This window comes from Leopardus geoffroyi, chromosome C3, assembly GCF_018350155.1.
Source record: "Leopardus geoffroyi isolate Oge1 chromosome C3, O.geoffroyi_Oge1_pat1.0, whole genome shotgun sequence".
NCBI classification, from domain to species: domain Eukaryota; kingdom Metazoa; phylum Chordata; class Mammalia; order Carnivora; family Felidae; genus Leopardus; species Leopardus geoffroyi.
This window is the reverse complement of record NC_059338.1, coordinates 112,398,844-112,426,527: the sequence shown is the minus strand read 5'-3', so window position 1 is coordinate 112,426,527 and position 27,684 is coordinate 112,398,844. Positions and strand designations below refer to the sequence as shown.

The window sequence follows — 27,684 nt, the reverse complement described above, 5'->3', positions numbered from 1 at the left end:
AAATAAAAAACAGATTAAAGTTCACCTTTTGTAAAAATTCAAGTTTTATAATAGCTTGCTACAGCAGCTGTAAATTAGTCACCTTATTACAAAACTAAATCTTTGTAAACAAGTTTAAATTTTATTTTCAAAAACCAAATTGCACTAGTCAAGACAATATGAATTTTGAGAACCTAAAAACTAGATTCAAAGTATTAATGTCGCCTTTAAGGTGGCACTTACCTAGTCTAAAACTCCAATGATAAAATTCTTAGTTTATCACGATAACACAGTAATACTGGATCAAAAAAAAAAAATTATGGCATAAAGCGTGGCTATCTTCTATCCAGTCACCTTGGGAATGAAGTCATCTTTGTAAACAAGTCCCGCTGTTTAAACAGCTAATGTAGGAATTTCTTCCTTAATGCCAATTTTAAGTGGTTTTTTAAAATCGAAGAATGGCAGTGAAACTTCTGAATTGGCTAGGACAGTCCTAGCACTATTTTCCTGAAAACTTTAGTAGTTCAGTTCTAGGAAATTCTACCAATGGTCAATTCCAACTTGTTTGCTTAGTTAACCTTCGTTAGTATTTTCCTGGTGGTTTTTCAGTGCTCTTCGGTGGTGTCATAATGCCTCCACTGCACACTGGTGACAACTGTCCCCCCTTTTGAAAGGTGTTTACATAATTTACTTCATCCTATACATGTGAAGAAATCATGCAGAGATTAACAGGTAAGGTAAAGCACTGATAGAGTAAAACAAAGTCAAACCAGACTTGGATATTAATTTGAGACTACTTAGACCTCATGAAATGGTCTCTTTATGTCTTTGCAAGCATGACTAGTCCTATTCTAGAGGTGCAACAGTTTGAACTGAATATAGCTGTATTTTTAAAAAACTCTTACTTGGACTACTGGCATTAATCTTGAGACATTCCACAAATTTTGCTGTGACATCAGTGTGCCCATTAGAGCTTTCTATCTTGTATCACTGCCCTAAAGTATTTCTAGTATCCTTATTAGTTTCAGTAACTTACTAGATATAAAATGAAAAGCCCCACAAGAAACATACCAGCATAGCCAGATAATTTGTATGTGTCTGGATATTGTGTCTGTCTTCCATAGAAATCTTCTTAAAAATCTTCAGCTTCACAGGACTAGTACTTTTTACTACACTGGCAAAAGGCACCATCCAGTCTACACATTCAGCAATGTTGTCCCATTCCAAACCTAGATAGAGGAAAGTTAGGAAAATGTGAAGGTTACAAGAGAAATTGCCAATATATTGGCTTGTCCTTCCGATTTTAAAGATAATTTGAGAATGCTAATCTGCTTTAACTTCTTAGAATTGGATTTTGGCCTTCTAATAACTGTTCATAAGGTGACTTATTTTGTGGGAGAAAAAGACTTAGAGCTTCTTAACCCGTACCTTCTACATATGAAACTGAAGTTGTCAAAACCCAAAGAACTCTTAAAGCAGGGCAATGACCATGCTGACTGACTTCAAACGGATTTAAATTCCATTTGACCTTATTTTTTGTTTATGGATATATACTGAAGATGAGGAAGGACTTCTAACAAAAGAGAAGGTAATTGCTAACCTAATGTTTTCCATTAAAATTTTAAACTGTTTAATAGGAAGCTAAAGTTGATAAATTAATAGTCCCTTGTGAACATGTAAGAAAATAACAAAATATAGTGCCTTACCTGAGGCTTTCTTAACCACTTCAATAGAGGTAAAATGGCACAAGGCAGCGGCAGCCAGGATTCTGTACTGGAATTCTAATGAGTCGATAGCTAGAATACACAGATCTAAAAGCTAGCAAAGGAAAAAGCAAACGTACATGTAATTAGGAGAAAGGATGAGTAATCAATGTTGCTACTAAAGATCAGTCAGCTATAATTTTAGAGTACTTATGATGTGGACCCATGTGCCAAGAATTGCTAAAACTACAGGGATCCAAAGATAATTTCCTTCAGAGTGGTGGCTCAAGCCAGGAAGTGAATAGACAAGGATTGTTATGATGCAGTGTGGTGTGTAGCAGTAGGAAAGGCACCTAATCCAGAGGGGGGAAGACCTGTGCTGCTTAAATCTTAAAAGACGCAGTCGCCACGAAGATTGGGAGGTAGAGAGTATTCTAGGTGTAGGGAATAGCATTTGCAAAGATAAATGAAATATTACTTTCCCTTGGAACCTCTAGTTCAGAACAAAGGAATTCCTTTCCTTCATTCCTTATTTTAAAAGGGAGAGGGGCGTAGGTAGAGAGGCACAGATTAGATCATAGATTAGCCTAGATTAGATCATAAAGGGTCTGTAAATTTAGTTCTGATTACTGAAATTATTGGAACATTTTAAATCAGGAAAGATACATTTTAAGAATGATCCTTTAGAAACATGTTCCTTTCTGTGTATCTGCTTTACTGTAATCTAAACAGTGAGATTATTTAAAAGGCAATATAATCTAGGTAATAAAGAGTATAGTAGAATTGTGTAAAAGGGCTAGATTTCAGAGGCTAAGGTAATACTGTCCATGGAATAAACAAATTATGTTTGCTCCCATTGTCCAGAAGGTAGAAACATGAGAAGAGTTAGAAATAAACAGTGTAGAAATAGTAATTATTAGCTTATCAAATTTTTGTTCTCTATCAAAAAGGTATAGCTGCCTATGATAATTTAGGATGCTGGCAATTCTGACAGAAAAAATAAGCCCTCATTAGAAAGTTTTCCAAAATGAACCAATTCTAATTCAGTTTTAGTTCATAAGGTGTTTACTAGATTTAAAATACAAATTAAATTTCAACCTAGGTTATTTAAAACCCAACCCAAAATACCACAGTTCCTTCAGTTCCTTATGTAAGCTTTTCATATTCTACATAGAATTCGAACATAGATTTTTCTCACTTATATATGGTAGTACAGCAACCTTTAAGATACATACGAGAAGTAAGCAGGAAAGAACATTTGCTATGTTGGCCTACAAAAGCATAATTTGAAATTAGATTTTTTTTAAATGTTATAACTAATCTTAATTCTAATGTATAAAATAGGTACAGTGTGTTCAAATATGAGGATAAGATTATCATAAGATAGAATAATTTCCTATCATACTAAAGACAGCTGGCTGCTAAATACCAAAAAGAGGTATTTAACACTCTACTTTAAACCCCTAAAGAATGAAGAGTACTCATAATACATTTAAACTGAAAGTTTAAAGTCTGTTCTCTAGAATTATTAAGCAATGTAAATACTGGGAACAGAATTTTATGCATCAGTTTTGTTCTAGTCAATTAAGGAGTGAATTTAATTCATTACGATTTTTGTTGTATAATTTATTTAAGACTGTAAATGCACTAAACAGTTACAATAAACATTAGCATATCTGCAGTGAAAATACCTGAGCTATTTGAATGAACTTTTCCTGAGAATACTGAGGTAGAAGAACTTTAGGAGCATCTTTAAGAGCATCAACTTGGAGGAAGAGATTTAGCCAGGAGATGACTGTTACAGGACAGAGTTCCCATTTTAAAGCCTGTTAATAGTATGAAAACACCTGTTAGTAAATGTAAGTATATATACACTGTAATATATAGCTAATTTACTAATAGTCCTTTAAAAGCTTTCTGCTTTAGGCCTATTTCTTCCTAGGAATTTTATTCTGACCCTTATTTTATTAAAAGTACTTGTAAATACTTCAAAATGTAAAGCTGCTTGTATTTTACAGTTTATTAATCTAGTTCCCTTTTTTATTCTCTATCTTAATAAGCTCATTGAGCCTAATATTCATTCCTTCTTTTCTCATTTCTTGCAGCCCCTGGTCTTCCAAATCTATACTTTATTGAAACTGCCATTTTAAAATTATATTCAGTGAACAAAGCGAATTCCATTCAGATCTTCCAAAAACTGATCTAGACTTTCTCTTTCCATGATCTTTAATGGCTCCGGTCAAAATGTAAAAGTTCAAAACAAAAAAGGCAAATCTTAATGTATCATATCTTTTTCTTCATGAAGCTTTGGGACTTTACCATTTACAAGCAGTCTAAAGTAATTAGGGGAGAACAAGAGAGTATTGCAGAGAATTCCATCTTCTCATTACATCCTCATACTGTGCTTCACGTCTGAATCTGAGTAAGTTTATTCTTAGAACAATATCAACATGCCAGCAAGGTCCCATTCTTTTTTTTTTTTTTTTTTAAATTTTTTTTTCAACGTTTATTTATTTTGGGGACAGAGAGAGACAGAGCATGAACGGGGGAGGGGCAGAGAGAGAGGGAGACACAGAATCGGAAACAGGCTCCAGGCTCTGAGCCATCAGCCCAGAGCCTGACGCGGGGCTCGAACTCACAGACCGCGAGATCGTGACCTGGCTGAAGTTGGACGCTTAACCGACTGCGCCACCCAGGCGCCCCCAGCAAGGTCCCATTCTAATAGAGCTATCAATATGAGTGTTTACAGACTGTAAGCATAATTTAGAAGACATAAATTTGTAATTTACAACACACAGTAAATGAAAGTCAGTGTGTTTTCTTGTGTGTCCTGTATACAAAGTTATGATGTCCAAATTTAATAACATACTTTCTAGTAGCTAACACTCAGCCTTTACTCTAATTCAGAGCCTGATTAAACACCTTTAGGGTTTTTTTCTCCACCATTTTGCTTAATAGCCCTTTTTGGCATATAGAAAGGAAAAAAGGCAGTGAAATAATTCTCATTCTCTGTTGGAAGAGGGGAAAATCAGAATATTTGAGTGTCACTGTTGGAATTCATTGATACATACACATGGTATGGTAATTATACTTTTCAAAGCATTTCCTTAATCACTTTTAAAGCAGTATATTCTCATTATAGTATATTCTCATTATAGAAAACTTGAAAGACACAGAAAAATGGCCCACAGGTTAAGTAAATTCTCCGCCCCCCACCCCCATTTATCCATACTATTGTCAATATATTGATGCATTATTAACCTCTTTGAACTGGATCTTTTTTTTTTTTTTTTAATTTTTTTTTTTTTCAACGTTTTTATTTATTTTTGGGACAGAGAGAGATAGAGCATGAACGGGGGAGGGTCAGAGAGAGGGAGACACAGAATCGGAAGCAGGCTCCAGGCTCTGAGCTGCCAGCACAGAGCCCGACGCAGGGCTCGAACTCATGGACCGCGAGATCGTGACCTGGCTGAAGTCGGACGCTTAACCGACTGCGCCACCCAGGAGCCCCATGAACTGGATCTTAATGCTGAATGAAATCTGTTTTGACTACTTACAGTGTGTTCTTTGAGATTCAGTAGTTAACTGTTAAGTTACTAAAACTGCAACTAGAATCACTTAATACCTTTAATATAATAAGTTCCATTCTTAAGATATCCTCTTCACTGCAGGCACCATCAGTGACATAAGCAAACTCTTGGAGCTTAGGAGCATAGATTTCCTTTAAAATGGATTAAAAAAAAAACATTAGGTGTAGTTGAGACTGAGATTAAAACAAAAAGAATTCTACAGAAACCACTTAACAGGCTTTGTTTTTAAGGACAGCTTCGTAAAGTGATTTTAAATCTTAGTAATGATACGTTTCTCAGATGTAGGAGGTGAAATTAGCCAACTACATTGAAACTTATTTTCATAGGCTTGATCTTGAATTTCAGTTAATAAACAACTAGAATATTTTAACCAGCCATTTCAGTTAAAAAATAAGAAGCCAAACTTGTTTTAAGCAAAATTGCGTAGTATATTGGCCAGACCAGAACAAGACTCTTAATGAGGTCTAGAAACTACTGAAAACCATTCCTTTACCCTAGTATAAAAGTATGGTACGTCAACATTGTGCAGTTTCGCTGACAGGTCGGTCTGAACAGTCCAGAGAACAAATAGAATGATCAGAGTAGAAGAGAGGCCTGTTACAGATGAGAACAGGCTAAAAATCAAGATTTCAGTATAGAAAGCTACCTGAAACACACAGTTGAATTCCAGAGAAGGGTAGACTAAATATAAAATTATTCACCAAATTTGGCAGGATTGGGAGATAGCCCTTAAAGCTCAGAACAAAAATATGGAAGAAAAAAATAAATTCAAGGAAATTAAGGCATGTTTCACAGTCCTCCTCCTGCCCTCAAGATGATAAAGGTTTCAAAAATCTCAAAAGAAATTATGATAATCCAAAATATATTGTTTAAGAAAACCAGATGGAGATTGTGTGAAGGAAAACCTCAGGCAAGAAAAGAGTTGCTTTCTATCCTGGCACCGCCAGCAGACACAGATAGAGACCATTATTCTAACCCAGCGGAGCTATTTATTTCATTTGATTGGTCAGTTAGTTTTCAAAGACCATTCTATTGAATCCAAGTGCCATAATTATGTATTGGGACCACACTGGTATATTTTGTTTGGCAGAATGAGACATGGACTATTTGCCTACATTACATTTCCGGAATCTAAACCAGACACTTAGAATAGGCTCAGATACTACAAAAGGAAGTATATTTATCCCTCCATACAAATCAAGGATGTTCAAAAAATGTTTTAGGGGAAAAATAAATCCACTTATCTTAGAGTTCATATCCAAAGTTGTAGGGATTGATGTGATGTAAAAAGAGTTTAAGGTAAATCTATCTGTGGATAAACTTTGAGAACTTACCTCAAGTTTGGAAGCAATGAATAATGAGGTAATCCCAATGAGCTGAAGCATATTTTTATTTATATCTTTTTGTGTCAACATAAATCTGTCAAAAAAGTCTTGTGCGAGGTAAAATGTTTCTCTATGAAGTGTGTATACTTCACATACCTAGAGAAGGATCCAAATATTTACATCATCATTTGATGAATTTCTTCAAATTAGAAAGTTAGATCCTAACATACCAGTCTTTAGAATACTTTTTTTTTAAATGTTTATTTTAGTGGTCGGGGGGAGCGGGTAGGAGTGGAGTGGGGGGGGTGGGTAGAGAGAGAATCCCAAGCAGGCTCTGTGTTGTCAGCGCCAGAGCCTGATGCAGGGCTCGAACTCACAAAGTGTGAAATCAGGACCTGAGCCAAAATCCAGAGTCGGAGGCTTAATGGACTGAGCCACCCAGGTGCCCCTGAAATTTTAAGCCCAACTTTGTTTTTTAGGATACCAAAGCTGAGATTGGGCAAGGGTGAGGAGGGAGACAGATGTTAACATGTACAGGATAAAAAGAATCTATTACCATCCTCATTTACTAGTTTTATTGTTTTATTTTTTTGCCCACATGGACTTTATTCCCAGATTCATTTACACTTTTACTGACTATGAGCAAACTTTTCTATTAATTTCCTGTTTATTGCTGATAAATGGGTAAGTTCTCATGCTTAGTTTATATTTTTAATTCTAACAGCCCTAAATGATGGTCTTCACTGTTCTAGGCAGACTTTAATGACAAAATAACTGTTCCCTTTAATATTTTTTTAACTTCTTTTTTCCATGTTTTACTGCATTGGCTAAGAATTTTTATAGACAAAAACTGGATGAACAACATTGGTGACATATAAAGTCTTGATCACATCCCTTGTTTCTGACTGTACTGGGAATTTCCCAAATGTTTCACTACTGTTCTTAATAATAATGTCATTTCCACACTTATTATAGGCAAAGCTTTAAATTCTCAAAATAACTCCAGAAAGTGACCATTATCCCCATTTTGAGGATGAGAAAACAGGGATAGAAATACAGGAGGGTTTTGTTATTGTTTTTAATGTTCATTTATTTTGAGAAGGAGCACGTACGTGTACGAGCAGGGGAGGGGCAGAAAGAGGGATCCCAAGCAGGCTTCAGGCTGTCAGTGCAGAGCCCGATGCGGGGCTCGATCTCACAAACCATGAGATCATGACCTGAGCTGAAGTTAGGAGTCAGATACATAACCGACTGAGCCACTCAGGAGCCCTGAAATACATGAGTTCTAATAATGTGTTTAGGAAATCTCTTAGTTTACTACATATTTTGAAATGAGGAATAGAAACTGAATTTCAAAAAATGTCTTTCACATCTATTGAGACTTGATTTTTCTCCTTTAAACTATTATGGTAACATTTAACCTATCTTTATGTTTCTAGACTGAAAAGATGTACTAAGAAAAAGAATTTAATGCTCTACTCTGTTTATTCTACCCAGTTTTGCATATAATCCTATTTAAGGGAAAATAGCAATAAATTTGTACAGTCCAATCCAATTCGGATTGGATAAAAAGTCAATGTAACAAAAAGGAAAAAAATTAAAAATCTGTATGATTGTGTTTAGGTTGCTTCCATGATCACTAGGTACTCCCAAAAGTCAAAACCCAACCACCTTCTTGTACCCATATGATTGAAATATAATCTTGTCTTCCAGTCAGAGTAAGAGATAAGATAACCTGACTGCAAAGAACACCATTTTATAGTCCTTTTTAAAAAACTTTTCTGATAGCTTCTGAGATTTACTCTTGCGTTGTTGCACCAAAAAGCCTAGTATTTCTCCCTTAGAATGCCTCATTTCTATCTTAAACACAGGGAGACTACAGAACAAATATCCAAGGGCTGGAGGAAAATAGGTTTGTTATCAACACAAGTAAATTCTTGGAATTATTATCCAAAGAATGGGAATGGGCCTAAACAAGAGAACGTTTTGGGCATAGATCTTTAGGGACTTCAAAATCACTGTAATTCCTTTAGATTAATGGTACAGTGTATTTCTGAAAGGAATAAAAGTATATAATAAAGGGAAACAATTGAGCGTAGAGGGCTTGGTACTTCTGGATATTTAAAGCCTCCTTATTTAGGACTTAGAAATCAAGATCCCAAATCATAATTTGGATTTTGGTGATGCAGAAAAGGACTTCTGAGGGCCCTGAAGCCTAGTCCTGGTTCTTCACTTTGTATAGCAGAATGTAAAACCTTGTCAATTATATATTCTGTTCATCTTGATTATCCTCAGCACCTAGTGCCTGGTACACAGCAATACTAACAGGTACCAGGAATTCCTAATTGGGTTTGGGTTATATGGGGTGTAGTGGCTGTGTTAGGATTTTACTCTCACAAAGTAGACATTTGCCATTTTGGTACCATCAACTACAGTAAGGACCCCCAAAAATATTTGCTGCTGGCCATGAATAATATACCAAGGGCACCTGAAAAGCACATTTACATCTTAAATATTTTTCCATCCTACAGAGACAAAGGTATTAATGGAACATACCTCTAAAAGCCAGTCTAGAAGTATTGACCTCATCTGTGGTTCCAGGTCAGAATGCAGAACTTCAAAATGTTTGTCATGAACATATCTAGTCTCTTTTTTTAGCATGTTTAGCCAAACATCATTTGAGCATCCCCAACTATGGAAAGGGGTAGAAAAGAATCACTATGTGACCTACATAATATACAACATAAATTTTCAGACACTGAAATCCAACTTTTTGTTTTGTTTTATTTATTTTTGAGACAGAGAGACACAGCATGAACGGGGGAGGGGCAGAGAGAGAGGGAGACACAGAATCGGAAGCAAGCTCCAGGCTCTGAGCCATCAGCCCAGAGCCCGACGCGGGGCTCGAACTCGCGGACCGCGAGATCGTGACCTGAGCTGAAGTCGGACGCTCAACCGACTGAGCCACCCAGGCGCCCCTGAAATCCAACTTTCAATTAGAACTTGAAAGGAGCTCTTTAGAAACCAGTTCTTTAGCATGAAAAAACAGAGGCTTGAAATTATACAGCAAGAACTTAGACTAGACTTCAAGAGTACTTTCCCCAGAGCAACACTGAAATTTTAAATATTTAAGCATATAATCCCAGTAGAGACAAATCTCATCATCTCCAAACAGATCATCAATAGAATTACCTAAAGTGGTGGTAGCTGGCAGAGTATAGTGAAGGGGCAGGTTGGCAAATTTAAATGTCTTAGTCCACTAATTTGCATATAGAGCCAACTAATACTACACTATGTGCTTTGTATAAGCTGTACCTCTTAGTCATATTCATTAACTAAAAAACATATAGACCTTACTAAGCTTGGTAGGAAGTAAATACGGTTGATACATCAAATGAAAATGTCATATGTTAAAATGCTTCCATCTTAATTTAGAAAAATCATTTAAACTCCATTTAAAAGGTGTTCAGCTCCCCTCCCCCACTCATGCTCTGTCTCTCTCCAAGCTCTCAAAATAAATGTTAAAAAAAGTGTTTTTTTTTTAGTGGGGGGGGGGCACCTGGGTGGCTCAGTTGGTTAAGTGACTGACTGCGGCTCAGGTCATGATCTCACAGTTTGTGAGTTCGAGCCCCGCATCAGGCTCTGTGCTGACAGCTCAGAGCCTGGAGCCTACTTCAGATTCTGTGTCTCCCCTTCTCCCTACCCCTCCCCTGCTCATGCTGTGTCTGTCTCTCAGTAATAAATAAACGTCACAAAAATTTTTGTTGTTGTTGTCTTTAAAAAAAAAGGGTGCCTGGGTGGCTTGGTCAGTTAGGCGTCCGACTTCGGTTCAGGTCATGATCTCACAGTCCAGGAGTTCGAGTTCCGTGACAGGCTCTGTGCTGACAGCTCAGAGCCAGGAGCCTGCTTCGGATTCTGTGTCTTCCCCCGTCTCTGCCTGCCCCTCCCCACTTGTGCTCTGTCTTCTGTGTCTCAAAAATAAATGTTAAAAAAAAATTTTTAAAGGTGTTCAGCTCTTCTAATGAGGCTTGCGGTATTCAAAGAAATGAAAATAAATTCAAAAAATAAGTATTTTAAATACCCATATCCTTTGTGAACAGCAAAGTATTCTCAAAATAATACATGCATAAATATCAGAGCAATTTTTGTATGTTTTTATAGTGAAGGCAAAATAGGACTCAAAATAGTACAATATATTAAATTAGTACAATTTTAATTGACATTAAATTCAAAAAAAATATTCTTACCTTAAATCAGGCAAAGGTGAAGGATTAATAAAAAGATTTTTAAATCTGTAATTTGTAAATCTGGAGAAGTCACTTGTTCCTATTTCTTTGTGGGGTGTTTCAATGATTATACAAGGACTGATCCCTCCAGATAATACAGGTGGCCAACAATTCTGTCATTAAAGGAAAATTTGTGCAATAGAAAATCACCTTTTTGTCTTGGATCTTTCATAAATAGAAGCTAATATCTCTAAACCGACTATAGTTCTTCCCAAACACCATCGTTAACATTGCTGATAATCTAATTGACATTTTATAAATAAGCCATACAGCTCCTACTGATCTTCAAACAGTTTAACAGGTGGGGTGTTTTAGAGAACAATATAATTCTGAAAATACAAGACATTTGGCATTGGGGGAGGAGAGGAATAAAAATTCATCTGTGGTCACTTATCACTTTCAAGATTAAAAAACAAGTTCTTCCCTTTTTACAATAGTAGCAAGGGCACCTTGTTTTATAAAAAGCTCCTCCCTCATCCCTACCCCCCAACCCTTTAAGCCTGCTCCCATACTTCAGAGCAGTATAAGGCAAAACCTTAAAAATGGAATCAACCAAAGTCAATTACTTTAATATTTAAAGGACCTTTTCCCCAACCAATGCTGGTTTCAAAGAGAACCACATCTCTAGTGTTCTCTGTACCACACACAGAATAGGTAGCAAAGGGCTGGGTGCCAGTCTGTCAGTGACTTCACATCCTATTTATGCCCAAAGGAGCAGCTATTAGGACCCTCCACTAGCCAGAGAGGGAACAAAGAGCAGTACATTGGACAGATTAGGCGGGCCCTGGTGCACCAGGCGATTCCAAGAGGGAGGGATTTACAAAGAGGAACCAGCTGCTTCAAGGCAAACTTATTCTGCAGCTGTAGGAGGATTTAGGCACATACAAACCACCTAAAGATCAGCACCTTCCTGCTGACCTCGGGTCATTCAGAGTAAGAGTGTCAGAGGTATCTTTCTGTTGCACAGCAATAACGCAATTCAATTTTTATTTGTCCTGCATTCGTTTCACCCAACTCCCCCCCCTCCCCCCCGCCCCAGTCCAGTTCTGCATTACCCTAATCTCATACTGATGTCTCTTGGTGACCTCCTCTTTTCTTTTTTTGACATCCTGGAAAATAGAAAAGACCACTGTTAAACTAAAGTCCCAGCAAAGAAGTTCTTCTCTCCTCCCTCTCCCCTTAACTCACCTGGGCTGTTTTTCTCTTCTTGGCCTGAATTATCTGGGCTTCTGGAGGGGAATCCGTCTGGCTGGGCTGGGGTTGCTGCTGCTGCTTAGCTTGTAAACGGCTACTACAGTGCATTTTTTAAAAGGAAGTTTTATAAGTCAAGAGTTTCAAACGCAGCAGCTAACTTTTACACACATCTATAAGACAAATAATGTTACCTGCGTCTTGACATTCTCTTCCTTCAGGTGTGTGAAAACTCTGGAGAGGAGAGAGGAAAAATGAGAGTCAAATATATTGTCACCCATATTCTCCCAGGTGCCAGTCAGATGCTCACTCAGGGGTTACAGCTGAGTCCTTCAGGAGGTGGCCTGAGTCATTTCACCGTGCTGTCTTACGCACTACAATGGTTACTTCACGGGATTAATTTTGGACACATGCCTGCGTCTCAACTGAACGTACAGTCGGGACGCGAGTGTCTTTGAGAATTTACAAAGCACCCCCAGCAAGGAGGGAGATCTCCCCCAAATGGGTCTTTTCTGCGCCCTCCATCCTCTCTCCCGTAACCCTTAGAGGGGCCTGGGCAGCGCCCCCACGTCCCCCCCTTCCATCCTGGACAAGCAGCGGAGAGAGAGGGGGTTGTGGAGGCGAAACGCTGTGGAGAAGCCGGTTCCGCGCCAATTTGGAGAGCGGCGGTGGCGGGGAAGCAGGGGGAGGAGGGAACTGAGACTTGTGTCACGTCCTTCAGTCTCCTTTCCCTCCTTCCCAGCCCCACTGGGCCCTGCCTGTCGCTTGGAGGGGCACTGGGACCCCGACTCCAGATAAGGGCTGGGAGCGAAGGAAAGAGAGTTAAAGAAAGGGGAAAACAGGGCTGGTCGGGGAGGTTTTCTCTCCGCGAAGGGGACCCAGACCCCGATCCTCTATCGCGCGGTAGAGCTCCCCTAACGAGGGTGGGAGGGAGAAGCCCCTGCAATGAGGGTATTTTCCTTGGCCTCCCCTTCGGGCAGCCCTCCACCCCCGCCACTTCCCCGGCCCCCTGCCAAAGATCCTGACAGGAACGGAACGCGGGGAGCCATCCTCCCGACCCCCCAGCCGCCTAATTCTCAGCCTTCCCATATTTCCTCCCGCAGGCTCCCGCCCGCGGGAAGAATCGGCCCTGGGGGCTTTCTCTCCTCCCTCACTCCTCCCTACGCCCAGCAGCTCCTCACCGCTAGACCCGCTACCGCTCCTCTCTCAGCTGGCGCCGGCGCCAACCCAATATATAGGCCAGGCCGGGCCCGCCCCGCACGCATGCGCCTCAGACTGACACCTCCGGACTGCGCGCTCCCCTCTCCCGCGCGCCCGCCCCGCAGGCCCGCGCGCCGCGCCCTGCTCTCAGTCCGCGCCCGCCCACCCCGAGAAGCCAGGGCCCGCTAGCCTAGGCCCTCAGTTCGCGTTCACCTGCTCTCCACTTCACCTGCCTGCGATGCCTGGCGGCGGGAGGGAGTCTGTCAGAGGCCCCTCCTCCAAGGTTCGGCTCCCCACCGCCCTGCTTCCGCGTCTCCCGCCAGTAGTTTCCAGTTCCCTCCCGCCCTCAACTCCCGGATCCCGTCGGTGTCGGGCAGCGGCTTAATCCCGGCTTACGACCAGGTGGAGGCGACATGGGTGAGCACAGAGTAGCCAGGAAGTGGCCATCCTGTGGTGCTCTGGGGCTGTACCGCTAAGTGCTCAAGGAACCCGGTTATTGCGGATGAGACGCCGGGACCAGGAGGACCCGCCCCTGAGGGAGGAGCGCCACTTTGGCTGCCGAACTGGCCAATGGGAGGCGAGGACGGCAGCACAACGTGGAGAGGCTGCAGAATGTAAACACAGCCGAGCGCACGGCTAGCCACGTGTGTCTCCGCGCCGCCCGTCGGGTCTGGGACCACCGGGGCCAGCCGTGGCACCCCAGGACAGCCAAACTCAGGGATGTCTGTCTTGCACTTTGCTCCAGCCCGCCACGGAGGAGGTTCGTATCAACCCTGTTTTCCCGCTCCCTGCTCCGCCAACCCGGTTGCCTCCCGGGGGTGGGTCTCTCTGCACTCCGCCGCCCTGCCTCTGCCAGGCGGATTCCCACTGCGAAGTCCCCGCGCGCAGGAAACGCTCGCGCTAGGCTTCACCCTCCCTTCCTGTCTACCGGACCTGCAGTTCCGGGGTTCCCCAAAAGTAAAATGTGTCTCAAGAGCAGGGCCGGGGGCGGGATTCCACCCCACAGCCCTCTGGGGTCTGACCGCGAAAACTGCCCCACCACGTGCCCGCCCGGGGCCCGCCCGGCCGGCCCCGCCCCGCCGCCGCCAGCGCGCCCTGCGGAGCCCGCGCGAGTTGCCAGCGCGGGAGGGAGCCGCCCGCCTCCGTACTATAATGGCAGGAGGCGGGCCCCATGCGTTTCGTTCTCTTCCCACCTACCCCCATGGCTAAACCTGGAGGAACCCTCGTTGCCCTTATTACCGCCCCGCTCCATCGCGACCCAAGACTGGACATCTCCCAGCAGGACATGCCGTTGATACTTCGCAAACAGGTTTTGCGGCGGGAGCAGTGGGGCGGGGACGCCTACGGGAACAAAGACCCCCGCGGTGGAGGAGCCGAGCGCAGGCTCCCTGGAACTCGCGGCAGCTCGGGCCAGACGCTGAGCGACCAGATTGGGTGCTTTGCCCTGGCCCGGCCCGAGCCGCCGGGGTAGGGCCGGGGAGACCCAGGTGCCGAGGCTGGCGCTGCGGCGCGGCCCAGGCGGGAGCCCTTCCCGAGATGCACCAGGAGGCGGCGGCCGGGACCGACCCGGGACCCCTCCCGCACCCCCGCCCCGCGCCCTTTGTGCCTCTCCGCCTGTTCGGCGGAGCCTGGAAATAACGGCTGCTCTGCGGGGTTTTGGGCCCGCAAGGCCAACTCTTTTTCACGCTTTCCTTTTGGGTTCTTACTCATGCGACAGCCTTGGGACCCCGGCAAAGTAATTCTTTTTCTCCCGTCTTTATGCCTGAGGAAATAGTAAGAGTCTTTCTTGCCTCAGGTGCCATAGAATTAGGAGAGGCCCAGAATCTTGTCAGTGCCCAGAAGCTTGATACCATTTATAATGCTTCTGATGGCGCTCTCGTTAGAGAAGGAGTTGCCTCCCTTTCGCAGTCACCTCAAAACACTTTCGGTGTAAAGCTTAGAGATAGTAAGAAAGGGGAGGTCTTCCAACAAGTGTGTTACCTTGAGTCACATACGAAAACTGGTGTGGCCTAAATGAATGAATTTGATAAAATGTACAGAAAACTAGGTACATCGATTAATATTTGTAGGATTAACTTTGGTGTATGTATTGTATGCTCAACACTGGGCTAATTAGTATATTACCTGTAAACAAGACTGTGATTAGAAGTGGACTTTGGTCAGTGCCCTTGACTAGGAAGTGAATAGAGTGCAGTCACAGTAAAGGAGAAATTAGAAGCCATCTCAAGACTGCTTTGTCTGGAAACCAACAGGGTGAATTCTGCCATGTTACAAGTACCTGACCAATAGTTAAGTGGGATTAAAAAGAATGTGAGTTTACCTTTCAGATGGATCCAGATTCCAGCCCTGCTCTGTTGCAAGTTACTGAATTCCTCTGAGCATGGATTTTCTCTGGAAAAGATAGAAGGCACCCATTTCAAGGCTCTTTTTAAAGGTTACGTTTGATAATGTATTAGAGACCCTCTCTTGTGTATGTAACTGTCACAGAGCACATGCTCAGTGCTCTTTGCTCACCTGTCCACCTCCCTTACTCGTTTACACCTGTAGAAATTGAGTTTGAAGGATCCTGAATAACACAGAAAGCTGAATTATAAAATTGCTGTTTCCCAGAGTTTTGTTCATACAGTTGTCCTTTTAGGTAGTTACTTTAGACATCGTCTTTTTTTTTTTTTTTTTTTTTTTTTTTTTTTTTTTTTTTAGTTTTATTAATTAACTTAATCTCTACGCTCAAGGGGGGCTTGAACTCAGGACCCTGAGATCAAGAGTCCCACACTCTTCTGACTGGTCAGACAGGCCCCATAGACATCATCTTTCAATATGTTATCTTTGTTTCATATTTTTACACATTCCTTTAGCTCCCTCTTTTCCCACCGACCCTAGTTTTAAAATTCACTTTGAAGTATGTGAAATTCTTTCATATATACATGTAATAATTTTAGAAATTTTGGCATTTTCTAAAGTATTTTCCCCCATGGTTCATGCAAAGTTAAAATACCATAGTAAATAAAGTAGTGGCCTCTACAGTGCTTTCATTTTCAGGAAAAAACAAGGAGAAAACAAAGGTTTTTAGAAGCACAGGTTTAAAAAAATCAGGCCCAGCCCACTTATTTCTTGCTTCTATGCCTTTCTTTGCCGTACCTTCTGTGAAACCTTCCCAAATCCCTGTCTCTGTGCTCTTCAGTTCTGTTCACCTCACAAGACAATAATTACCTATGAAAATGTCTTTTATCTCCAACTAGTCCTTGAATTTTGTTTTGTTCATCTTTTTTCTAGCAGCTACCCAGCAGTTCAGAGGCATACAAAGAGGACCTTGGTAAATACTGAATTGAGTTATGCATAGGATATCCCATTATAGAACTTTAATTCTCTAAGGCTAGAGTGATGGATGGTAGAATTGTTCCCAATGAATAATAAGGTTTTTAAAAAATTAATCAACTCTTTTTTAGAAGTTTTTAGATTCAGGGGCACCTGGGTGGCTTGGTGGGTTAAGTGTATGACTTCATGATCTGGTATCTGTGAGAGTAGACAGAGAGAGCCTGGCTCTGTGAGAGCTGCCTTTGGCTACCCGCTAGAGGTCTGGGGGGAGAAGAGAGGCATCTTAAGGTGTGGAAGCTAGAGCCCTTTAGAGATGGTCGGTTCAGGCCTACAAGATTTGTGATACTCCACAGTGCAGAGAAAGAACAGGGATAAACAGGGCAGTATTAGAAATCCAGAAGCTCTAGGTTGACGTTGAAGTTGGCAGGTGGATGCAGGGTGGATCAGCCTGCTCGGGGCCAGACACTGTTCCTGTTAACTACTGGGGACATGACAATTAAGAAATCGCCCCTATCTGTAAGAGCTCGTATATCTACTGGGGTGGGGGACAGAATAAATGTTGAGCAAATAATTATCATTAAGCAATATAGAAAAGAAAAAAACAGAATATGACAGAGGAGACTATTAAGCTGTAGGAGGTAGGAAGTGATCTGGGAAGGACTCAGGAGGTGACATTTTATCCATTTCAGTAATTCAACAAACACTAGGACACAGTAGTGAAGCAAAAATTACTGCCCCCTTGGAGCTTAATTCTAGTTGTGTGTGTGTGTGTGTGTGTGTGTGTGTGTGGGCAGGGGTGGGGGAATAGAAAACAAACACGTAGCAGTAATAAGAAGTAAGAAAAATAAAAACAGCATAAGGGATGTGATGTGAGTTGCTACATTAGATACAAGTTCAGTGAACACTTCTTGGTGTGACATTCGATCTGAGAACTGTGAAGTGAGAGAACCAGCCATTCAGGTAAGGAGGAAGAACATTCCAGGCAGGGGAACAGGAAGTCCAGGAGACCTTGGCTTATTTAATGGAAAAGGAAGTGAGTATGGCTGGAATGTAGTGAGAGAGGGAGGAAAGGCAGCATTTTAAATGCTCCCGTTTAAAAATGACCCATGGGACTGCTGTGTGGAGAAGAGACGCCAGCAGGGAGAGGAGTGAGTGGACTGGAGTGACCCAGGTGAGAGCTAGTGACAGCTTGGAACAGGCTAGGGTGGCAAGGTGATGAAAGGTGGTTGCATTCAGGATGTATATTGAAGGTATAGCAGAAAGGATGTAGTGATGGATTTGATGAATGGGACAGGGACAGCTCAAGGGGGAACAGCTAGCTGAGTGACTGTCATTTACTGGTGCTGGGCTGGGTAGATGAAGGGAGGAGCAGTTTTAGGGCAGGATGAAATCAGGAGTTGGTTTTGGACAGGTTAAATGTTAAAATTTTCCCCTGCATTTTATTATGAAATTTAAAAATATCCATTAAAGTTGAAAGGAATTTATAATGAATAGCCATATGCCCACCACCTAAATCTCATTAATATTTTGCTGCGCTTACTTTATCACAGATTCTTTCCGTCTGTCCATATCTCTATCCATCCATTATTCCACCTTATTTTTTCATGCATTTCAAACAAAACTGGAGATATCAGTATACTTGCCCTCAAATACTTTAGTATGCATACATAGCATTAGCAGAATTCAATATTTGTTTAGTTTTTTTGAGATAAAACTTACTGTCAATGAAAAGTACAAATGCTAACTATACATTCTTAATGGATACACTTGTGTTACACAAACTCCTGTCAAGTTATAAAACATTACCATCATCCCCCGGAAGCTTCCTTTCCCTGGCAATGCCCATTTCCACCTACCACCATTAGGGAGCCACTGTTGTGATTTTTTTCCACCATAGATTGGTTTTACTAGTTCTGTAATAGAACTTCATATTATATATAAATTGTATTATATGTGTATAAATACATACACATATGGAATCACACATATATATTAATTTTTTTTTAATTTACATCCAAATTAGTTAGCATATAGTACAACAATGACTTCAGGAGTAGATTCCTTAGTTCCCCTTACCCATTTAGCCCATCCCCCCTCTGACAACACCTCCAGCAACCCTCAGTTTGTTCTCCATATTTATTAGTCTCTTCTGTTTTGTCCCCATTTTTATATTATTTTTGTTTCCCTTCCCTTACGCTCACCTGTTTTGTCTCTTAAAGTCCTCATATGAGTGAAGTCATATGATTTTTGTCTTTCTCTAATTTCACTTAGCATAATACCCTCCAGTTCCATCCACGTAGTTGCAAATGGCAAGATTTCATTCTTTTTGATTGCTAATAGTCCATTGCATGTATGTACCACATCTTCTTTATCCATTCATCCATCGATGGACATTTGGGCTCTTTCCATACTTTGGCTATTGTTGATAGTGCTGCTATAAACATGGGGGTGCATGTGTCCCTTGGAAAAAGCACATCTGTATCCCTTGGGTAAATGCCTAGTAGTGCAAATACTGGCTCGTAGGGTAGCTCTATTTTTAGTTTTTTGAGGAACCTCCATATTGTTTTCCAGAGTGGCCGCACTAGCTTGCATTCCCAACACACATGTATATTCTTGTGTGACTCCTTTCATTTAACACGTTTTTGACTTTCATCCATGCTACTGCATATATCATTACTTTCTTTTTATTGCTGAGTAGTATTCCACTGTATCTATACACCCGTTTATTTTTTATTTTTTGGCTGTTACAAATAAAGGTGCTGTGAACATTCTTGTTGTGAACACTTTTTTGTGGACAAACATATTCATTCCTTTTGGGTATATACCTAAGATTGGAATTTTGGGGTCATAGAGTAGGTATATATTTTAGTTTTATTTAAAAAACAAAAATAACGGGGTGCCTGAGTGACTCGGTTAAGCATCTGACTCTTGATTTCGGCTCAGGTCATGATCCCAGTGTCATGGGATCAAGTCCCATGCTTAAGATTCTCTTTCTCTCCCTCTGCCCCTCTCCCCTGCTCGTGCTTTCTCTCAAAATAAAATAGAAAATAAATAAAATAACCAACTTGTGATGAGCACTGGTGTTGTATGTAACTGTTGAATCAATTCTACACCTGAAATATTACACAGTATGTTAACTAGCTGGAATTTAAATAAAAATTTGAAAAAAACAAAAATGAAATCTGTCAGACCTTTTTTGAAAGGTCCATCTACAAAAGAATGGGTAAATACATTGTGGTATAGTCCTATTATGGAATACTGTGTTGTAGTTAAAATGAAGTAGAACCACATGTATCAACATGGATAAGTTTCAAAAATATAATGTTTGGGGAAAAAGTAAATTGTAACATTCGGTATGATACTATTTATATAAAGTTCAAAAGCATGTGAAACAAATATTACATATAGTTATTGGTACATACTTAGAATAGCATAAAAGCATATTTTGCAAAAATAATCATTGATTTTTACTATCCAAAGGTAATAGAACCTTGGGATGGGGCAGGAAGATGAACGGGATCATATCAATCTCTGTACTTTCTGGTTCTCTGATTTCTAACTTTGTCTAAGGAGCTTCTCCTGAAGTATTTATCGCATTTACTCCTTCACCCCTGGCCTGTACTTCTGTACTAGTTAAGATTGGGCAGAATCAGGATTCAGGAAACAGGAGCTGCTCACTCGGCTTCTGAGCCCCTCTGGTGGCAACATGGTGCTGGAGGGGCCCCAGGAGGCCCCAGCCGGGCAGGTCCTGGCGGAGGCCGCCCCTGACCTGCCCGCTACCACAGCCTCCAGATGACTTCCAGCCCTTCCTTCCCACCTACTTCCTAAACTTAGGTCTGTGATCTGGCCCAAGCTCTCCACCCAACCCCAAGTACAAACCCTCTTAAAATTGAGCTGTATCGGGGCGCCTGGGTGGCGCAGTCGGTTAAGCGTTCGACTTCAGCCAGGTCACGATCTCGCGGTCCGTGAGTTCGAGCCCCGCGTCGGGCTCTGGGCTGATGGCTCAGAGCCTGGAGCCTGTTTCCGATTCTGTGTCTCCCTCTCTGCCCCTCCCCCGTTCATGCTCTGTCTCTCTCTGTCCCAAAAATAAATAAACTTAAAAAAAAAAAAAATTTGAGCTGTATCTTAAATTGTTTTGTTCCATTCGGTTTTTTTTTTTTTTTTTTCTTCAGGGACTCTCAGTTTACATTTGTGCGATTTCCTTTGTCTTCTCTATCATGCCTTCTCTAATGGTTTTATTTATTTCTATTTTATCTTCTTCACTTTTCTTTGTTTTCCACAGTGTCCTGTAGCGTGATGCCTCTTCTCTCATGTTTCTTGTAATGTGGTTTCTGAAACGTTGTGTTTTTCTTATTTTCTAAATCTACCAGTTCCTGTTTCAAGTCTTCCTGTTGTCTGTGGCCCTCTACTGCCCGACCATCCCTTCCTTGAGTTATTTCTGCCCCTCAGCTTCTTGCATGGCCACAGCCTGGTTACATGTTTTAAATGTTATAATAGGATATTGGTTAAATTTTTCTTCTGCTTTTTGGCAACATTTTTCTGATGAGTTTTCATAGTCTGCGGGAAAGTTTTGCTACTCCCTTTCAGATTTTTTTCTGACAGTACCTTTGTACAGATGTTTTTTCTTACGGTGCCTCTGACTGGATGTTGAGTTACAACTTTTTATCGTTTATTTTTACATGCGTTGGATTTTTCAAAACCAGCGATTTGCAAGAGAATGCTGGTGCCTGGAGTGAGGAAGCGTTCCTCCACAGGCTGTCTTCGTTTCTCAGCTCAAGGGCTCCCTCCGGTGTTCCCACAGAGATGTCCACTTTCTTTACTACATGGTGCCTCTGTAGCTGGGCTTCCTCTTTATTTAGGATCCCAGCCTGGCTCAGGAGGCCTCCTACGACCGGCTCCTTCCCCTGATGGAGCCCCTGACAACGAGGGCCCTGCCCTTGCGGCCAGCACACTCCTCGCTCTTTCCTAACTTGCACCTGTGAGCCCTCCAGGCACTTGATTTTTTTCTTCCTCCTCCTTCCTTGTCCTGCTCATGGCAGTTCCCAGCCAGACTGGGTCCTCTCCTCCTGGGGTTGAATTTGCACTGCGGATTGCTGGGACCTGCACCACCCAGACCTCCATGCGGTTTCTGGTCTTCCCTGTGGCACAGCTGGCAAACCACACGTTGTAGTTCACTCTGCTGGTTCAGGGGTGACGCCACACACAATATGAAGTTTGGGACCTTTCTCATTTCCTCATTTCTCTGAAGATGTAAGTTTGTAGAGGAGTTTCACACCTTCATGCTTGTTGCTGAATGGTTTTCAGGAGAATTGCAAAGACTCTGAACAAAGCTGTCAACATGCCCCTGTCAGGCTGCTCTGGAGCCGATGGGCAAGCATTCAGAGCCCTCCACAGTCTGGTTGTCCTCCCAGCTCTCTGGTGTGACCAATGCTCCGGCCAAACTGGTCTACCTACCATCCCGGGAACTCACCGTGCAAATTTCTTTCTCTGTGTTCCTGCTTTTTCCATGGTTGCAGTGTTTCCTTCAGGGGCCTCTGTATGGTAGCTGTTGTTTTGGTGACTCCGCCAGCATGCATTTCTCCCTCTCCCTTTCTTCTGCTATCAGAACCTACCCACCGTCCACCAACAGGGATAGGTGCACAATACGAGCTTGTTAATCATGGTGTCCCTTCCGTGGGCAACAGTTGTTTCAGGGAGAGTTGAATGGTCCAAGCAGGGCCAGAGTCCCTCCCTGAATTTTCCTTCCCTGAGAGCCAGCTGATCTCTTGCTCCAAGGTCACTGTATCAAGCAGTGTTCATTTGGAGGAACACCCCATCGGCAGTATGAAAGGCTGTGGTGACAGTAGAGCAGAGAGAGAGAGTTTTCTTAAGTCCTGGATCCACTCTGAGGTTCCTAATAACATAAACCAGTCTATTACAGTCTATTACAGGTTAGCATAAGAAACTGAGTCAGTTTTATCACGTGCAACTGAAAGCACCTTTGTTAACTATCATCCTAGTGCTTTTACCTATTTTAACACACAACACACTGTTTAGTAATTATAATTGCATGGTTATTGTATTTGTCCGTATCCCCCGCTGTAAGCCCTTTATTACAGGACCCACACTTGTTCACCATTGGGTGCCCAGTACCTAGCATTGTGCCTGGCCAGCATTTGGCAGTCAATAGATATTCAACTGAAATTACATTTCTGCCTTTCTTAATTCCTCCCATCACTCAAAGTCTTAGAGTCCAAGTCATTTGTGGAGACTTCCACATCAAGTGAGAGAATCCATGTAAAATGTCCAGCACTGTGTGCACCCACTGATGCGTGAGCAAGCTCTCATCAGAGCTGCATCCTTCTTGCCCCTAATTCCTTGAGTCGGAAGTAATATCTCCCTCCTTTATCTCATTTAATCCAGTGCTTATACCGGAGTTATTTGCATTTTTCTTTTAAATTTTCAAATATTATAAATGCCAAGAAGCAAGGACCTGGCACGGTGCCTCAGACAAAAGAATCTCCAGTTGTAGAATATCCAGCTGAACGCATAATGACCAATACTTTAGAGGTGACATAGAAGCTGGTGGTCTGTTAATAGCTATGGGAGTCCTCATGTTAAGTGAGCCATGGGGTAGATCCAGAGGAACCTGAAAAAAGGGGAAAGCTGAATCATGCGTTTGCAGAATGTATGGATGAATGCCGTTTAAAAATCTAATTAAGCTGTGACAACTGACCATGGCTGAAAAATAGCTGTGATTATTCCCTATCCCCAACATCTCACTACTTGGTAAAGACTGTTAACTTGTCCAAACTGAATACTTGGAATTAGAAATGAGGCACAAGGGAAGTGTAAGTCAGAGTTCATAATGCCTTCAGTTCTGATAAGGGGAAACTGAATGTTGCCAAGAGGCTGGAAGCTCTGGGTCCAGAACTAGGTTTCCTACCTCTCACAATTGGCCTCATACCTTTCTTTGGCTGTGTATTCCATATGTGGTTAGTATAGTCTGACCGGTTAAACCTTCTGATAGAATGTAAACTCCAAAAGGCCAGGGACTTGGTCTGTGTTGTTCCGTGTTCAGTCTCCCAATACCTGAAACAGTGTCCGATCACTATGGGGCCGTAGGAGGAACTCTGTTGAATTCGTCTCTCTACTGGAGACATTTACTGGCTATATACTGGATACAGCTTTTTTACCTTTTATGTACCTTGCTGAAATATTTATGTGCACAGATTGCCTTATCTGATCCAGATGTTAAAAGAACTTTCACATCCAAGTCCCGTGATGTCAGTGAATTCCAGTATCTTATTCACTAAGGTAACTCTAGTGCCCCAAACACTCTGTCAGTATTTATGGAATGAATGATTTAAGTATTTGTTGAGTGAAGCTTAAATTGAGCAAAGAAACGGAAGTGAGTGGCTCAGATTTAGTAAGAACACTATACTACATTTGTCTGAACAGTGTTAGAGTTTACAAATGCTCTCATAAATACCCCCTCATTTGAGTCTTGCAACAGTCCTTGAAGCTTTATTTGGTAAGTTTTATAGATGAACAAAAAGGCTCAGAGGAATCAAAGGGATTGTCTAAGATAGCATAGCTTGCAGGTTGGAACTGAACCCAAGACTTGACTCCAAGTTTTCTGATCGTTCTGCTTTTTCATGGAGACCAATAGAAGGTGAGACAAGGGTAATAGAAAACAACATTTTATAATTGGAACTGTAGAATCTTGGAAATGGAAGTGGCCTTGTACATCAACATTTCCGAACTCCTCCCTCATTTTTCAAAATAGGAAAGTAAGATTCAGAGAGGTCCTGTGATGTATCCAAAGGGACACCTCCAGCTGAAGAAGGAATTACACCTTAGCTGGCTCCTCCCCTTACTGCCTCTGGTTTGTCCTCAGGTTTCACTCTCAGCTGGAGAGAATGGATGGAGCTTGCAGGAGGCCAAGCTGCCCTCTGCTTCCCTGCATCAGAGCCCCTGGAAGCCTCTGGAACTCCAGCCCCTCTGGAAGCCTCCAGCTCTGACAGGAGTGTGGCCCTGGCTGAAGGTTCTTCTGTCTCCCTCTTTCTGTCATTTCTTTTTCCTTCTTTCTTAATTACCTTGCAGGTGAAGGGTGAGAATTGTGGAATAGGCATCTAGCCAAGGTTCCCTGCTCCCTCCCCTGGTTTTGATAAAGGTTGCCGAGAGTTAGTAAAAGTAACCTCATTTCACTCTCCATTTATTTACTGGCTTTGAACTGTTCACAACTCCTAACCTAACCTAGTTTTGTTTTTCTTTCTTTCTCTGATGCCCTCTGCTGTAGACCCTGCATACTGAGGGTTTGCGTTGCCTGGAATCTAATGGAATCTTGCCTCTGTCCAGTAGGAGTGACTTTACCAGGCCTTAGAGAAGATAATTCCATTGATTGGCCTTGTACATCACTCTTTATGAGTGAGAACCTGACAAACAAGAGCACAAGCCTCAATCTTACCAGTAATCAGAGAAATGCAATGAAATGCCATTTTTCAACCATCCAATAGGCCAAAAAAAAAAAAAAAAAGATAATATTTTGTGCTGGCAAGACGGTGAGAAAATGAGCACTCAGATATTGCTGCTGTAAACATGAATTGCTGTATCTTTTGGGAATGCAGCCTACTATCTATTAAAAAAAAATACAGAGATTACATTCAGCAGTGTTATTTTTGTTCATTCATCCTGTGGAAATCAATGTTCCAGTTTGTAAGGTCATGTGTTCAAGAAAGTTTACCACAGCATTATTTATAATGGCAAAAGCCTAAACACAATTTGAATTTCTGTCAGGAAGTGTGGTTTATCTGTAGTACAGAATATGTCGTGCAATTATTTTTTAAAAACGGAATTAGGCTTCCTTGTGTGGACTAAGAAAGCTGTGTTATCATGTGAGTATAGTAGTAATAGTTGCAGACTAATATTAATGAAATGGCCTTACATTTTGGGGAAAATAAATCTTCATACGTGTGTCTACATGATTACATGAGTATGGAGAAAGAAGTGACAGGATACCATCTCAGCTAGACTTGTTACAACAAACATGCATTGATACTGTGATTTTTTTTTTTTTAATAAAGTGAAAAAATGTGAGAGAATGAGTTTGAGAGATAGAAACTAGATTATAACCCATCTGCCCATCCCTTACTACTTGTGAGAGGTTTGGTCAATTACCTAACCTCAGTCCTCATCTGTAAAAAGGAAATAATATCTACCTCACTGTGTTTGATTAAAGGACATATACAAAGCATGTCTCACATTGTAATCCTTCTGTTTCTTTTTCCTTCTACACGAGCAGTTTGGAGTAGAATATTAGAACACACATAAAATGTGTTGGCAATGTTACCAGGCTGTATTATCCCAATGTTCTCAACTTGACATGGGCTTACCAAAGAGGTGGATTAGTGCCTCTCTGGGAAAAAATATCCAGGGGGTAATCTCTCTTTCCCTCCTTAATCCTTACAGAAACAAAATAAGAGTAATGCATGATGTTGCCTTGGCCCTCTGGGGGTTATTTACCTGGAACCTCAGTCAGTAACCCAGGTGAGAAGTAGGAAGGGGTGAAGGCCTCTGAATAGCCAAAACAGATGTTCTAAAGTTCAAGCTCTTACTGGATCATTTATTCTTATTTTAGACAACCCCAGTAAGCTTTTCCAGCCCTAACACATAAGTGAGGATGCTATGACAGGCAGCACCCTGACAGCAGCCAGGAGGGACAGCTGGTCTGAGCCCAGGGGTGCCTGGAAGATACAAGGACTATGCAAGCTGGATGGTCTGGAGCCAGGGTCTGTTTTCACAATGCATAACTTATCTTCATGGTGGTGATGCTGAATTATTAGGGAGAAATTAATTCATGCTTAACATAATATTTTTAAAATTCTTCATTTACTTAAATAATCTCTATACCCACCATGGGGCTCAAACTCATGACCCAGAGATCAAGAGTGGCATGCTCTTCCTGCTGAGCCAGCCAGGCGCTCCTCATCCTTTATATGATCTTATAAATGCCCTAATTAGAGTGTAATGCAGTCCAGAAGTATTACCACCAGAGATGATTAAACTTTTTCAGCTTTGCTGCTTAACAGGTAAGTTTTGGGGGTGTCTGGGTGGCTCAGTTGGTTGAGTGTCCAACTTCAGCTCAGGTCATGATCTCATGATTTGTGGGTTCGAGCCCCACATCGGTCTCTGTGCTGACAGCTCAGAGCCTGGAACCCACTTGTGCTCTGTCTCTCCCTGTCTCTCAAAAATAAATAAATGTAAAAAAATAAAATAAAAAGTAAGTTTTGGTTTCCTATTAGTGACAGAATATAACAGAGGTCTTTATACTGTGAGGGCAAGATAGAAAGCTGCATAGTCAAGAGTGACAGGCATTAGAGATTGTTCAAAAAGGATATTGACCTGGAATAATGGAATGATTTCCTACAAATGAGTTATTTGCTTTTTTGCTAAAATACGGTCCACAATCTATAATCCAAAATCCTTGGGACCTGGGGGGTTTTGGAACTCAAAATTTTTCAGATCTCTTGAAAGGTAGCATGTATATAACATTGTATATAATAGCCCCAGCAGGGTTTAACTCAGCAAATCATAATCAAACATACTAATACTTCTACAGTGAAACATCCATTAGGACAAATAGTATGTAGTTTATTTAAATAATAATAAACCAGTAAATGAAACAGTGGGATAAAAATAGATTGTAAATACTCTAATGTTATTTTTTTAATTGTTTAATGTTTATTCATTTTTTAGAGAGAGAGAGAGACTGAGCATAAGTGGGGGAGAAACAGAGCACACAGAATCCAAAGCAGGCTCCAGGCTGTCAGCACAGAGCCCGACGTGGGGCTGAAACTCATGAACCGCAAGATCGTGACCTGAGCTGAAGTTGGGTGCTTAACTGACTGAGCCACTCAGGCACTCCTAATACTCTTATTTCTAAGAAAATATTTTATAAGTCTTTTAAATATGCCAGTTCAGATTCAGCTAAATATGCCTGTACATGTGCAAACCGTGAACATCTATTACCTCTGGTTGTCTGAGCATCCAGAGGAGAGGAACCTCAGTGCCTATTGCTGGCAGCAGGCTAAAAGGAGCTGGGTTACCGATGACA

At 41.7% G+C, this 27,684-nt stretch overlaps 1 protein-coding gene and 2 long non-coding RNA genes across 5 annotated transcripts; 2 read left to right on the top strand and 1 right to left on the bottom strand.

Moving 5' to 3' along the window:
• Positions 1–99: 99 nt before the first annotated feature.
• CCNE2 (cyclin E2) lies at positions 100–13,792 on the bottom strand. Of its 2 annotated transcripts, none has more exons than XM_045454187.1 (12): positions 13,504–13,792; positions 12,269–12,308; positions 12,072–12,174; positions 11,939–11,992; positions 10,845–10,996; positions 9,154–9,289; positions 6,607–6,753; positions 5,308–5,403; positions 3,374–3,508; positions 1,686–1,797; positions 1,051–1,208; positions 100–676 (listed from the first exon to the last, which is right to left on the bottom strand). In XM_045454187.1, exons 2-12 carry the CDS (start codon positions 12,280–12,282, stop codon positions 563–565), a joined length of 1,221 nt encoding a protein of 406 aa, XP_045310143.1. In that variant the 5' UTR covers positions 12,283–12,308; positions 13,504–13,792; the 3' UTR covers positions 100–562. The 2 variants fall into 2 exon arrangements, with proteins under 2 accessions (XP_045310143.1, XP_045310142.1); XM_045454186.1 differs by lacking the exon at positions 13,504–13,792 and adding an exon at positions 13,256–13,322.
• On the top strand, positions 13,748–25,824 carry LOC123585754. The gene is made up of 2 exons (XR_006706404.1): positions 13,748–14,034; positions 24,469–25,824. It is a non-coding gene; the product is annotated as an uncharacterized LOC123585754 (long non-coding RNA).
• Positions 14,041–15,885, top strand: LOC123585753. Of its 2 annotated transcripts, none has more exons than XR_006706403.1 (2): positions 14,041–14,583; positions 15,602–15,885. It is a non-coding gene; the product is annotated as an uncharacterized LOC123585753 (long non-coding RNA). The 2 variants fall into 2 exon arrangements; XR_006706402.1 differs by lacking the exon at positions 14,041–14,583 and adding an exon at positions 14,712–15,009.
• Positions 25,825–27,684: the final 1,860 nt, after the last annotated feature.

Excerpts from the sequence above, each read along its gene's own strand:
- CCNE2 (XM_045454187.1), bottom strand. Across the intron at positions 5,404-6,606 it reads TCATTGCTTCCAAACTTGAG|GAAATCTATGCTCCTAAGCT; the intron begins GTAAGTTCTCAA and ends TCCATTTTAAAG. Across the intron at positions 1,798-3,373 it reads AGTTCATTCAAATAGCTCAG|CTTTTAGATCTGTGTATTCT; the intron begins GTATTTTCACTG and ends TTCCTTTGCTAG.